Consider the following 11943-nt stretch of genomic DNA (forward strand, 5'->3'; position numbering starts at 1 on the left):
AATTCTGCCGAATTGAACTTTTTTTCTGCAGCCGCCACCATTCCCCAGCAATTAATGCTGTTATTTTCATCACCTGTTATGGTGATTATGCTCTCTACTGTCAGGTGGGCAGTCCTGGACTGGAACAGAAAGACAGGGACCACCCACCTGACAGTGGATAGCCTCATTAGCATATTGGGATGCAGAAAAATACTGTGCTGGAATCAGTGGTTTAGCACCTAGTGAAGGATACAAAGAGCTGGAATTGGTGGTGGAGGGTCCTTTATAAGTAGTGATTTAGATACTGAATCTATTTCCATGTAACATTTTACTAACACATAGAATTATTTTCAGCTTTTTAACTTAGAGGAAAAGCGCAGGGAGAAAATGAATGAACTGGCCACCCTTATACAGAAGCTGTTTCGTGGATGGAGGCTTCGGAGTCAGTATTTACTCATGCGGAAGAGCCAGATCCTTATTTCAGCTTTTTACCGCGGCCACACAGTAAGTTTTAACATAATGTAAAAATACGATTTTTTTTTTTTGAGTAAATTCACCAGTCAGTCCCAAACATTGATTTGACAGCCCAAAATTGATTTGTTTTAAAAACAAATTATGTCATTTGCGCCCGATTTCATCTGTAATAAACCTTAAGTTCACACTGAGTAAACGCTAGCTTATTTTGTAGAGTAAAATTACACTTGTAAATTTTGCTATCCCATTGACTTCAATGATATTTTTACACGTGTAAAAAATACGCTTGTAAAAATACGCTTGTAAAAATACGCCTGTAAAATGTCATTGAAGTCAATGGGAGTCTTATTTTTACACGTGTATTTTTACACGTACATATACATCATCCTTTGATGTCATTTTCTGATAGATTTGAGTCCAGTATTATTTTCTATTTCTCATAAAAATTGTGCTCAGCCTTTATGACAAAAGTGCCACCTGACCGTGGTGTACGTATTTCCAGACTCCAGAATATAATAAGTATAGGCCCAGGGGAGGTGAGTAAAGAAAACAAACTGTTATACTCACCTTGCCTAACCTCTTCTTGGCGTTCTCACGGTTTCTGATGACCTCCAGTCATTCTCTTTCAGCCTCTTCTGGCCTCTGTCAGACATCACGCGACCAAGAGTCACATGCCCCAATCACATACCTCAGCAGTCAATTAGGGAGCGCCAACATCATGATGTGTTGTCCCAGCATCATGACATTGATGTGAATCCAGTCGAGTGACATCAGACAGAGGCCAGAAGAGGATGTTAGGCACTGCCATCAGGAGAGGTGAGGCAAGGTGAATATAACTGTTCGTTATGTTTACTCACCTGCCCTGGGACTCTACTTATTACACTCTGCAGCCTGAAGAGACCCCAGAGTATATTTGCGTTTCTTGGGAGATGAACATGAAACGTATTGGTTTTCAGGTTGAACCCAAAACTTTTGGAAAATTTGGAACTAATCTGGTTCGATCTAAATTGGGAGTATCTGGGAGTATCTGATGAATACCCCACCCCATTTGCTTTATAAAATTAAAAGTAAACCAAAAATGCATAAAGATAGTCTAGCCATCCCTTCTTACAGATTACACATATAGTTTCACTGGTTAGTGCTCACAATACTGCTGCTTATATTTTATTAACATCAGAAATCATTGGGTTGTTCTTCTGGTGCCCAAATAACAGTGCAAAGTCAGCATCTCCTAAGGCTACATACTCACAATCGTAGTGGTTTTCACTGTCTGCAAATACATCTGTTTTGTGCAAAAAAACCTCAAGTCCATATTGCATCGGTAGGTTACCTGTAATCACGGACTTGTATGATCCCATATACCAGTGGCGTAACTAGGAATGGCGGGGCCCCGTGGCGAACTTTTGACATGGCCCCCCCCCCGACCGACACCGAAGACCTCGACCGACCCCCTCCTACGCGCTCTATTATGCCCCATAGTGGCCCCTTCACACAGTATTGTCCCCCATAGTGGCTCCTGCACACAGTATTATCCCCCATAGTGGCCCCTGCACACAGTATCATACCCCATAGTGGCTCCTGCACACAGTATTATCTCCCATAGTGGCTCCTGCACACAGTATTATCCCCCATAGTGGCCCCTGCACACAGTATTATGCCCCATAGTGGCCCCTGCACACAGTATTATCCCCCATAGTGGCCCCTACACACAGTATTATCCCCCATAGTGGCCCCTGCACACAGTATTATCCCCCATAGTGGCCCCTGCACACAGTATTATGCCCCACTGTGGACATTTAAACAATTATATACTCTGGGGTCTTTTCAGACCCCAGAGTATAATAATCGGAGACCCAGGGGGAGAAAAACATTAAAAAAAAACCTCTGTTACTCACCTATCTCCCGTCTCCTACCCTGTCGGCCTCTGAAGTAGTCGATCTTCAATGACGTCAGACATCACATGACCCGGGTCATGAGACGTCAGACGACTAGGCCGAAGTCTGCACGGATCGTGGAGAGGTAAGTAACAGTGTTTTTTATGTTTCTTACCTCTCCCGGTCCGCCATTCATTATACTCGGGGGTCCGAAAAGACCCCCGAGTATAATGATAGCAGCAGTAGCGGATGTCACCGGGCCCCTAATGTCCCGGGCCATGTGGCAGCTGCCTCTGCTGCTATGGCGGTAGTTACGCCACTGCCATATACATGTATTCCTGAGTTTGTGCCATGAATTTGGACAGTAAGGGCGCATTTACACGAACAAGTTGCAAAGCAGCTGTGAAAAACGGCCCTTTTTCATGGCTATCTTGCACTCGAGTAGTAACGGTTTCAGATTTCCCATACATTTTAATATATGGAGAGGTCAAGGATGTGTATAAGGGGCCATAAATGTGTCTGTATACTATCCCTAATTATTGATCTGTAATGGTGGATAATTTATGGAAAACAATTGCCGCCATGTACATGGGGTCTAGCAAGGTGAAATAAATGGCTGGTGCTGATCTGCTGTGTCTGCAATACACAAGCATACACAGAGAAATATCCTTCAGGAGCTGAGATGTGTGCAAATGTCTTATTTTTATTGCTTTATGTTGCGTTATTGGTGTATTTACTGTACATAGAAAACTGATGTTCCTAGTGCACATGTAAATATAATGTGAGCTCACCTTTCAATGACAAGGTGACTATACTCCGAACAGTATCTGTTCAACATGAGATTTCATTCCTAGGCCTACATTATTAACTCATGATAGGCCGGATTGACTTTATTTTCACTGTACGATTGGCTGTGGCGGCCACTCCATTCTTGGTCATGCACTATTGCACCATTAAAACCTATATTCACCCTCCTCCAGGCTTCTATGTCGGTCGCACATAACCTATAATTTTTCTTGCTCCTGCCTTTGTGGGTTTGCTTTCCAAGCAATTATTTTCCACGTCAAACCTTCACCTGCTACCTGAGTAGAGGGATCCATAAAAATCTTGTGTACTATGGAAAAGCAGCATAGAAATAGGGCTTATAACTACTTGTATATAGGAATGCTTCGGCTAAATTTTGCTTTGCTATACAAATCAGTGTTTTTACTGAAGATTTTATGTGTTTTTTTTGTCTTTTGCAGCAAAAGAAACAATATCAGAAAATACGGTTCTCTGCTTTACTTTTACAAGCCTATATACGAGGCTGGAAGGTAAATGATCCATGATATGATATGATATGATATGATATGATATGATATGATATGATATAATATGATACGATATGTATAGTTTTATGACTGATCATGACAAATCCCCTTCATGTTGGCTTGTACTATATAATCACATCAGTCTGTGCTTTGCGCTTTGTGATTAGTATCAATTTGCCTTTAGGCACGTGTGTTATTGAGGAAACTAAAACTGCAAAACCGCCAGTCAGAAGCATCATCGGTTATTTGTGCTTATTGGAGGGGATACAAGGTAACACAATCTCCTCAGATCAGATCACTGCCTAATCTGTTCAGGTTTGGAAGACTGGAGTAGCAAGTGAGACAGGCCGTTGGCCTTATCTGACAGTGCCACATTACAGTGGTGATCAATATGGAATCTATCTTGTCAGTCTGTAATATTTCTTTGTCTATCTATCTATATGTGTATCTAAAAATACAGAATAGACAGCACTCCATCAGTCTTCAAGTATATAAAGAGTGGGATATTACTCCATGTCCCATGGTTCAGCCAAGTGTCTATTTTGCCTTTTATGTAAAGAGGATTCCTTGTCAGTTTCTTGAAGCAGACACTCTTACCTTTCTTTGGCTTATACGGTGCAGTTTTACACTTTTATTTTTTACATTTATCTGTCTATTTGTATATCTATATGTTTGCAAATTAGCTTTCAATGAAAAAGAATATTATGCCTTTAGCGCCATCTGTTGGAAGACAGAAAGTCTAAAACGCAATGCCTGACTCTTTCTACAGGTCATTGAACACAACAAAGATGTACGCCAGACCAGACACTTATCTGCAGTCGGCTGTTTTAGGGACTGTTCACACAGTGTAAATGGAGGAGGAATTTCTCCATTCTCTCTCTTAGCTGTGGAATCTCTGCAAGCTTGAGCAGGAAGCTTATTTTTTCAGCATCCTACTTCTAGCTCTGTATCCCATTGAGTACAAGGGCAGGCAGAATCAGGGTGGTATTTAGCACTGACTTTGTGACAGAATCTGAATTCAAATTCTGCCATCTGAATATACTTAAGCTAAGGTCCTATGGACTGAAACACAGCTAAAAATGCTTGGGGTGACTTAAGTGCGCTACAATGCACCAAAAAATAATCCATAATCGTGTCTAAAAAAATTCTGGTACAAAGTAAGGGGGCTTTCACACCTGCGCTCGTTCTCCGGTTTGTGTATTGTGCGTGTTTCCGTCTTCAGCACTGGCAAAACTGCATAGGGGACGGAAGTTTTAAAACCCATTCACTTGAATGGGTTTGTAAAGGTGACAGTCTATGTGCGCCTTCTGCCTGTCTGCCGGGAAACCAGTTTTTTTAGCTGGACAGAAAGTCCTGCATGGCCGACTTTAGGGCCGGCTAAAAAAAACTGTTTCCCCATGGACAGGCAGAATGCGCACCCAGATGGTCACCTTTACAAATCCATTCAAGTGAATGGGATTTAAAACTGAGCGCTGGGTTTCCATCCCCTGTGCAGTTTCGCTGGGGCTCAAGACAGAAACTCGGCGGAATGCACAAACTGGAGAATGAGCACAGGTGTGAAAGCCCCCTTAGCCAACTAAAAGGAGGTATAAATGCAAACTAGACAGTCTGAAGATACGTCAGATTTATGATCCAGCATCAGTCACTGCGATAAATTTAGTGAATCTTCAGATTGCCTGTCTAAGTTTGTACAGTCTAACTATTACTAAAGCTCGGCCTGAATGGGACTAGTCCAGAGGAAGGAGTGTCTTCAGGCCTATTTGCGAGGCGAATCCGCCTGAAGAATGAGCATCTCGCTTCTTTTTCCAGTTTGTTCTGGCTCCCGGAAAAAAGAACAGATCGGCTCCCGTTGAATTCAATGGGAGCTGTCTATTTGCTCAGGATTTTGAGGCGGATACGGCCTCAAAATCCTGACCAAAAAGCTCCATGTGAACTTTCCCTTAGGGTAATTTCTTTTTATCAGTCGAGGGTAAAACATTGGTTTGGTTGGGTGGAAGGTCTTTGTGGGAATCTGGGGGGGCACTGTTTCTAATCCCCCTGAAATAGAGTCTGCAGATGAGTCTCTGGTTTGGTTCATGTCCTAGTTGTGCCCTAAGACCTGGTTACAGAGTTAGCCATTTTTAGAGGACCGATCCTGATTCTTCAAACAGGTACAAGAGGCCCTCTTTTTTCGGTGGGAGAGCACTAATTTGTAGACCTTTTTCCCAGAGGAGCATTGCAAGGCCTATGATACATACATCTTCATGCTGCTCTCTCTAAGGAGAAAAGATATCCCCCAGATCTACTGTATATGTTTGAGCACAAAACAATATGGATGATGCTGCAACTCCTGCAAATTTTTTCTACAGGTGAGAAAGGACTACCGAAAATATTTCCGATCTGCTGCAACAAAGAAACTGGCCAACTTCATCTACTTGAGGATTGTAAGTTTTTCTATTACCGTTTGTTAATGTGTAGATGCTAGAATAAAGATGTAAAGAAAATATTGCATATAATAAAAGGTTAAAAATAAAGGTATAAAGAATAATAATACATTAAAAAGAACTTGAACAGCTGTTCACTAAACGTCCAGTTAAAGGGATTGTCCAGAATTAGAAAACAGCAGCAACACTCTACATGTTGTATGTGGGATTGCAGCTTATCACTATTCAATTTAATGAAACTGAGCTGCAGTACCAGACCTAACCAAATTAGGAATGGGGGCAGCATTAGGACAAGAACCAAAGGCAAACAGTTTCTTGGTCAACAAGAGTACTGTCTAAAATTTAAAGATGACTTGTCACCAGCTTTAGCTACAAAAATGGAATACATTATTAAATAGATCTCTAGAGGCAACATGGTGGCTCAGTGGTTAGCACTGCAGCCTTGCAGCGCTGGAGTCCTGAGTTCGAATCCTGCCAGGAACAGCATCTGCAAGGAGTTTGTATGTTCTCCCCATGTTTGCGAGGATTTCCTCCCATTCTACAAAGACATACTGATAGGGAAAAAAAAATAAATTACATTGTGATCCCTATATGGGGCTCACAGTCTACATTTAAAAAAAGAAAAAAAACTATTTAATAGATCTCTAAGACCTGATAAGTCTGATAAGCTTTGTGTGAAAATCTATGTCAGAATGATCCTTCTTCTACCTGGTATTACAATGCCTGCAGGTTGTTGGTGTGGTATTGCAGCTCATCTCTATTCAGTGTAATGAATCTGAGATGCAATACCAAACACACCCTGTAGACAAATGTGGTGCTGCTTTTGGAAGAATTTTTTCCAAATTTGTCAATTAAACCAGACACTGGTTATTTACTACATACATGGCACAAAAATCTATTACAATTTTCACAATTCTTTTACAAGTTAGGTTAAAATAAGAGGAATTAAAAACTTCCAAAAGCCCTGCATATTATACATTAAGTCATTAGTGAAGCTAATATATCAATTGGTTCCAAAGTGCTATTAAAAGCCTCCTTAATGAGGTCATAGGCCCTGAGGGACTACTGAGGCTTGTGACTGGGCATCAGCTGCCCTCACAAGGCTTGTGAAGTCTTCCAGAAGGCTTGAAATATCATAATGTCTTCATCTTAAAGAGGACCTTTCCCCAACTCCAACAAGTCCAGTTCTTACATCAATTAAAAGCTGCTGCTCCACTGATTCTGGCACAGTTGGAATTTTTCCTCTACCCCCACCAATCAATGCTCTTAGTTTTGGTGCCTGATATACTATTTCGGCTCTGTACTGTCAGGAGGGCGGTGTCAGGCAGGAGCAGGGGAATGACTCTGAGCTCTGACACTGGCTGCCTCTGATTGGAGTCACACCTCCTGCCTGACACCGCTCTTCTGACATTACACAGCTTAACTAGCATATCAGGCACCAAAACTAACTGTGTATTTTATTCTGGAACGGTGGGGGCTAGAAAGAATATTCCAACTGTGCTGGAATCAGTGTAGCAGAGCCTATTAACACATTCTAAGATCTTGAATTGGTGGAGGTAGTGAAAGGTCCTCTTTAACACAAGTTATGTTTTTAGGCACTTTTGTACCCTTCCTGGGTCTCTGCTTATTATATAGAGAATAATAATAGCACTTCTTGTTCAGAAAGAGTAAGCTTGTACTGAATCAAAACTGGCTGGAGAACTTCACAAATATTCACAAAACTAATCTCTCAAGGTTTTGCCCATCTCTAGTTAGGTTTCTGAGAAATGCTTTGTGCCCCCCCCCCATCTTACATGTATACAAATACCCATAAATGGAACAATTGTGCACTTGACAACCACTGTTATTGGCCACTTCTAAATTAAATGCAGCCTACAAGTTACATAGGTAAGCTATAGATATCTGTGCATTTTTTGTGTGTTTGATAATATTTTCTTTGTTTTCATTTCTCAGCTTCAAAAGTATTTCTTGGGACTGAAGAACAACCTTCCATCAATGTCTCCATTAAACAAAACATGGGCACCTCCCAAATATAAGTTCCTCAACGATGCAAACCAAGAATTAATGAAAATGTTCCAGATTTGGAAGGTGAGATACTAAAATATCTTAGTAAGATTTCCTGACACTTATTCTCCTGGGTGTGGTATAGCCCAAGAATTGCAATATGGAAGGGGTTTGTCACAAAAGGCCTCACTCAGCGCCGCACCTCCCATGAGGCGACCTGAAGCGAGCGCTTCAGGCGGCGCTATGTCAGGACCCCAGGGAGGGCGGCATTTTTGATTACCTAAGCCAGTCCAGGACAAGCTGTCCTGGACTGGCTTAGCACCGAGCGGTGGTTTGGGGAGGCCACTGGAGCAGCAGCCTCCTCTCACGCTCAGGCAGAGAGCAGGTCCTCTCCGTGCCTGCTCTCTGCCTGTGAACGGCGCTAAGCCCCACCCCCTGTACATCTGATACACATAAATGTGGCCGAAGTGTAACAAAACTGAATACAATTTTTATTTATTCTATACAACTTGTGTATAAGACGAACCTACATTGTAAGCTTATGCTATGCAATCTTATGATTTTTATTTTTGGATAGTGCAAAAGATACAGACAAACTCTAAACCCCCAACGCAAGGCAATCCTCCAAGACAAACTAATAGCCAGCGAACTCTTCAGTGGAAAGAAGAAATCCTACCCAGCCAGGTCCGTAGTTCTCAAAGTGGTTTATAGATATCTGTCTCATTGTTTCCTAAAATTGTTCTTGACCACAGTGAAACATCTATTTTAAACCAATTGTTTTTTGTTTTTTTTCTTTCTAGTGTTTCAAAACCATTCCTAGGTGATTCTATAGGTTTAATGAAAAACCCCAAATTTCAGAAACTGATGTCTACTGTTCAAGAAAGAGTAGATGTAGCAGCCAATGTGCAGAGAATAAGCAAAACTGATGGCAAGGTATGCTAATAATTCTACTCTACTGTGCACAACACATTGCCACACAACATTGCAGATGACATACTGGTATATAAAAGCATACATGCGTGTGATATGACATCTACAGTTCAGGGACACTTTGACAAACAGTACATCTCAATTGGGGCCTCCAGTAGTGGGGCCTCTGGAATCAGAGTAATTTTCAACTGTGTCCATGTTCTTCAGATACAGATGAAAAATATGAAGTATGTGTAGAACAAACCCTTTCATCTATCACCCACCAGACTCCCTAGCAAAACTGGGGATAAAAGATGGGGTCCAAGGTCAGTCAATGATGGCATGGCAGAAGAAAGGGAGAGGAAACCAACTGTACTCTTCCCTCTCCTCTGTATGACTTATTAATGCTGAAGGACCTGCACAGAGATGGTTACATGACCAGATCTGTGTAGGACCTCAAGCGAGGAGGGCTACTGGAGCTGCTCTAGGGGGGACAAACTGTCCAGTCATGAATGGTTTGCTGAAGGCTCCTACCATTAGTTTTAGGGATCTGCCCACAATGATGTTGGTGGAAGTTGGTAGCTGGTCCTTTGCCATCTTACCCCAGGAGCTGCTTGGCATTTCTCATCCCTCCTGGTTCCATAAAAAAACATTCACCTCCAGCCAGCTATAGTATGTTAGGTAAATTGGAGAAGGTAGCTGCCAGCTTCTATCGATAACTATTGCAAATATAACTAAAAACACTGGATTTCAGTCTGCAGATTTTGATGGAATGAAATCATTCTAATGTGGCAACAAGCTATAGAATAATAAGATGGGCAAAGAGATTTGCAGAACAAACACGAAATTATACCATTGTGGAGGTTTGTAGCTACATTTTCACTAAATAACAGATTATCTAATATATCTCTGTATGTTTTATTCTAGGGAACAGCCATGATATTTGTACTAACAAAAACCCAGGTTACTCTTGTCGATTCAAAAGGTCAAGTGAAGGCATTAGTGAGGCTGGAGGAGATCGCTGGGGTTTCTGCAAGCAAGTTCAGCGATGGCCTGTTTTTCATTCAGCTAAGCCAGGTACAAGCTCTTAGTGGACACATGCAATAGTGCACCCCACGGTCCTCTACCCAGCACTGTGGGACAATGTGCAATATGGTACTCTAGTGGCTGCACCCAGCACTGTAGGACAATATGCAATATGGTACTCTAGTGGCTGCACCCAGCACTGTAGGACAATATGCAATATGGTACTCTAGTGGCTGCACCCAGCACTGTAGGACAATATGCAATATGGTACTCTAGTGGCTGCACCCAGCACTGTAGGACAATATGCAATATGGTACTCTAGTGGCTGCACCCAGCACTGTAGGACAATATGCAATATGGTACTCTAGTGGCTGCACCCAGCACTGTAGGACAATATGCAATATGGTACTCTAGTGGCTGCACCCAGCACTGTAGGACAATATGCAATATGGTACTCTAGTGGCTGCACCCAGCACTGTAGGACAATATGCAATATGGTACTCTAGTGGCTGCACCCAGCACTGTAGGACAATATGCAATATGGTACTCTAGTGGCTGCACCCAGCACTGTAGGACAATATGCAATATGGTACTCTAGTGGCTGCACCCAGCACTGTAGGACAATATGCAATATGGTACTCTAGTGGCTGCACCCAGCACTGTAGGACAATATGCAATATGGTACTCTAGTGGCTGCACCCAGCACTGTAGGACAATATGCAATATGGTACTCTAGTGGCTGCACCCAGCACTGTAGGACAATATGCAATATGGTACTCTAGTGGCTGCACCCAGCACTGTAGGACAATATGCAATATGGTACTCTAGTGGCTGCACCCAGCACTGTAGGACAATATGCAATATGGTACTCTAGTGGCTGCACCCAGCACTGTAGGACAATATGCAATATGGTACTCTAGTGGCTGCACCCAGCACTGTAGGACAATATGCAATATGGTACTCTAGTGGCTGCACCCAGCACTGCAGCTTACCTGGACGGCCTTCACAGAGCTGTCACCCAGCCGCACCATCCCTCTCACAGATTGTCTCACAGTGCTCTTTGTTGGTAAAAGAAAGGAGACAAAAACTGGAAGAGTTGGGACCTTTGCTGGAGCGTTCTTTACTGGGTAGCAGATGTTCATACCACATTACATAGGGAAATACAGACTTTTATAGTAGTAGCAACGAGCAGTTGTCCGAGCCTCGACTACAGACACTGCACTTCAGTTCATGTAGGGGATGCGACACCTTCTGAGAAAAGTCCAGTAGGTATCCTCGTTCTAGGGAATTGTCTGACTTTTTGGGCGTTACTGATGTACATCCTTTCCTAAAGATGACCAGGCCTCTTGGACACTAGTTGGCAACATGACGGGGCGGCCCCGTCAGTGAGTGAATTCATTCTTTCGGTTCCAGATTCTTTGTTATGATGGGGGATGGAGTCCTCCGGCTGTGCCTTATTCCACTCTCTCCCCTGAAGACACATGTATACTCACACGATCATGTATATGGTGGAGTCTGTGGAAATAGCCGTCAGCCAGGGAGACTTAGGGTGGATATAAAGAGTGCAACCATTTGGACAACTAAAATTACTATTATAAGACATTGACTAACACCATCACTAGGTCTATATGAAATCTTATTCAGATGAAGAGACGCATTCTAATACATAGTGACAAAAACCTATAAAATATACTCACTCCATGTCTTATTCCTTGTGCTTACTACTGCAGTAACATCATTTTTTGTGTTGTAGACGGCCACAGCAGGCGCAAAGGGCGGAGCCGTAGGAGATATTCTACTAAACAGTGACAGCGTCATTGAGATTGTGACAAAACTTCATAAAGCCGTTCTAGAAAAAACACAAAAGACGTTAAATCTTCAGATTACTGATGAGTATGTATCTATATGTATCTATCAATTATTCTACATGATATTATTATTGTG

General features: G+C 42.3%; 1 protein-coding gene across 2 annotated transcripts in view; it reads left to right on the forward strand.

Moving 5' to 3' along the window:
- The window catches only part of MYO1A (myosin IA), a 60216-nt gene that overhangs the window by 46823 nt on the left and 1450 nt on the right, over window positions 1-11943 (forward strand). The window contains exons 20-28 of one of the 2 annotated variants that reach the window (XM_075262875.1): window positions 334-483; window positions 3572-3640; window positions 3822-3908; window positions 5986-6060; window positions 8014-8148; window positions 8642-8748; window positions 8865-8997; window positions 9901-10050; window positions 11753-11892. In XM_075262875.1, the coding sequence (XP_075118976.1) occupies window positions 334-483; window positions 3572-3640; window positions 3822-3908; window positions 5986-6060; window positions 8014-8148; window positions 8642-8748; window positions 8865-8997; window positions 9901-10050; window positions 11753-11892 (1046 nt within the window). The remainder of the gene's footprint in view (window positions 1-333; window positions 484-3571; window positions 3641-3821; window positions 3909-5985; window positions 6061-8013; window positions 8149-8641; window positions 8749-8864; window positions 8998-9900; window positions 10051-11752; window positions 11893-11943) is intronic. The other variant, XM_075262876.1, reaches the window with a different exon arrangement.

Source organism: Leptodactylus fuscus, chromosome 2, assembly GCF_031893055.1.
Source record: "Leptodactylus fuscus isolate aLepFus1 chromosome 2, aLepFus1.hap2, whole genome shotgun sequence".
Taxonomy (NCBI): Eukaryota; Metazoa; Chordata; class Amphibia; order Anura; family Leptodactylidae; genus Leptodactylus; species Leptodactylus fuscus.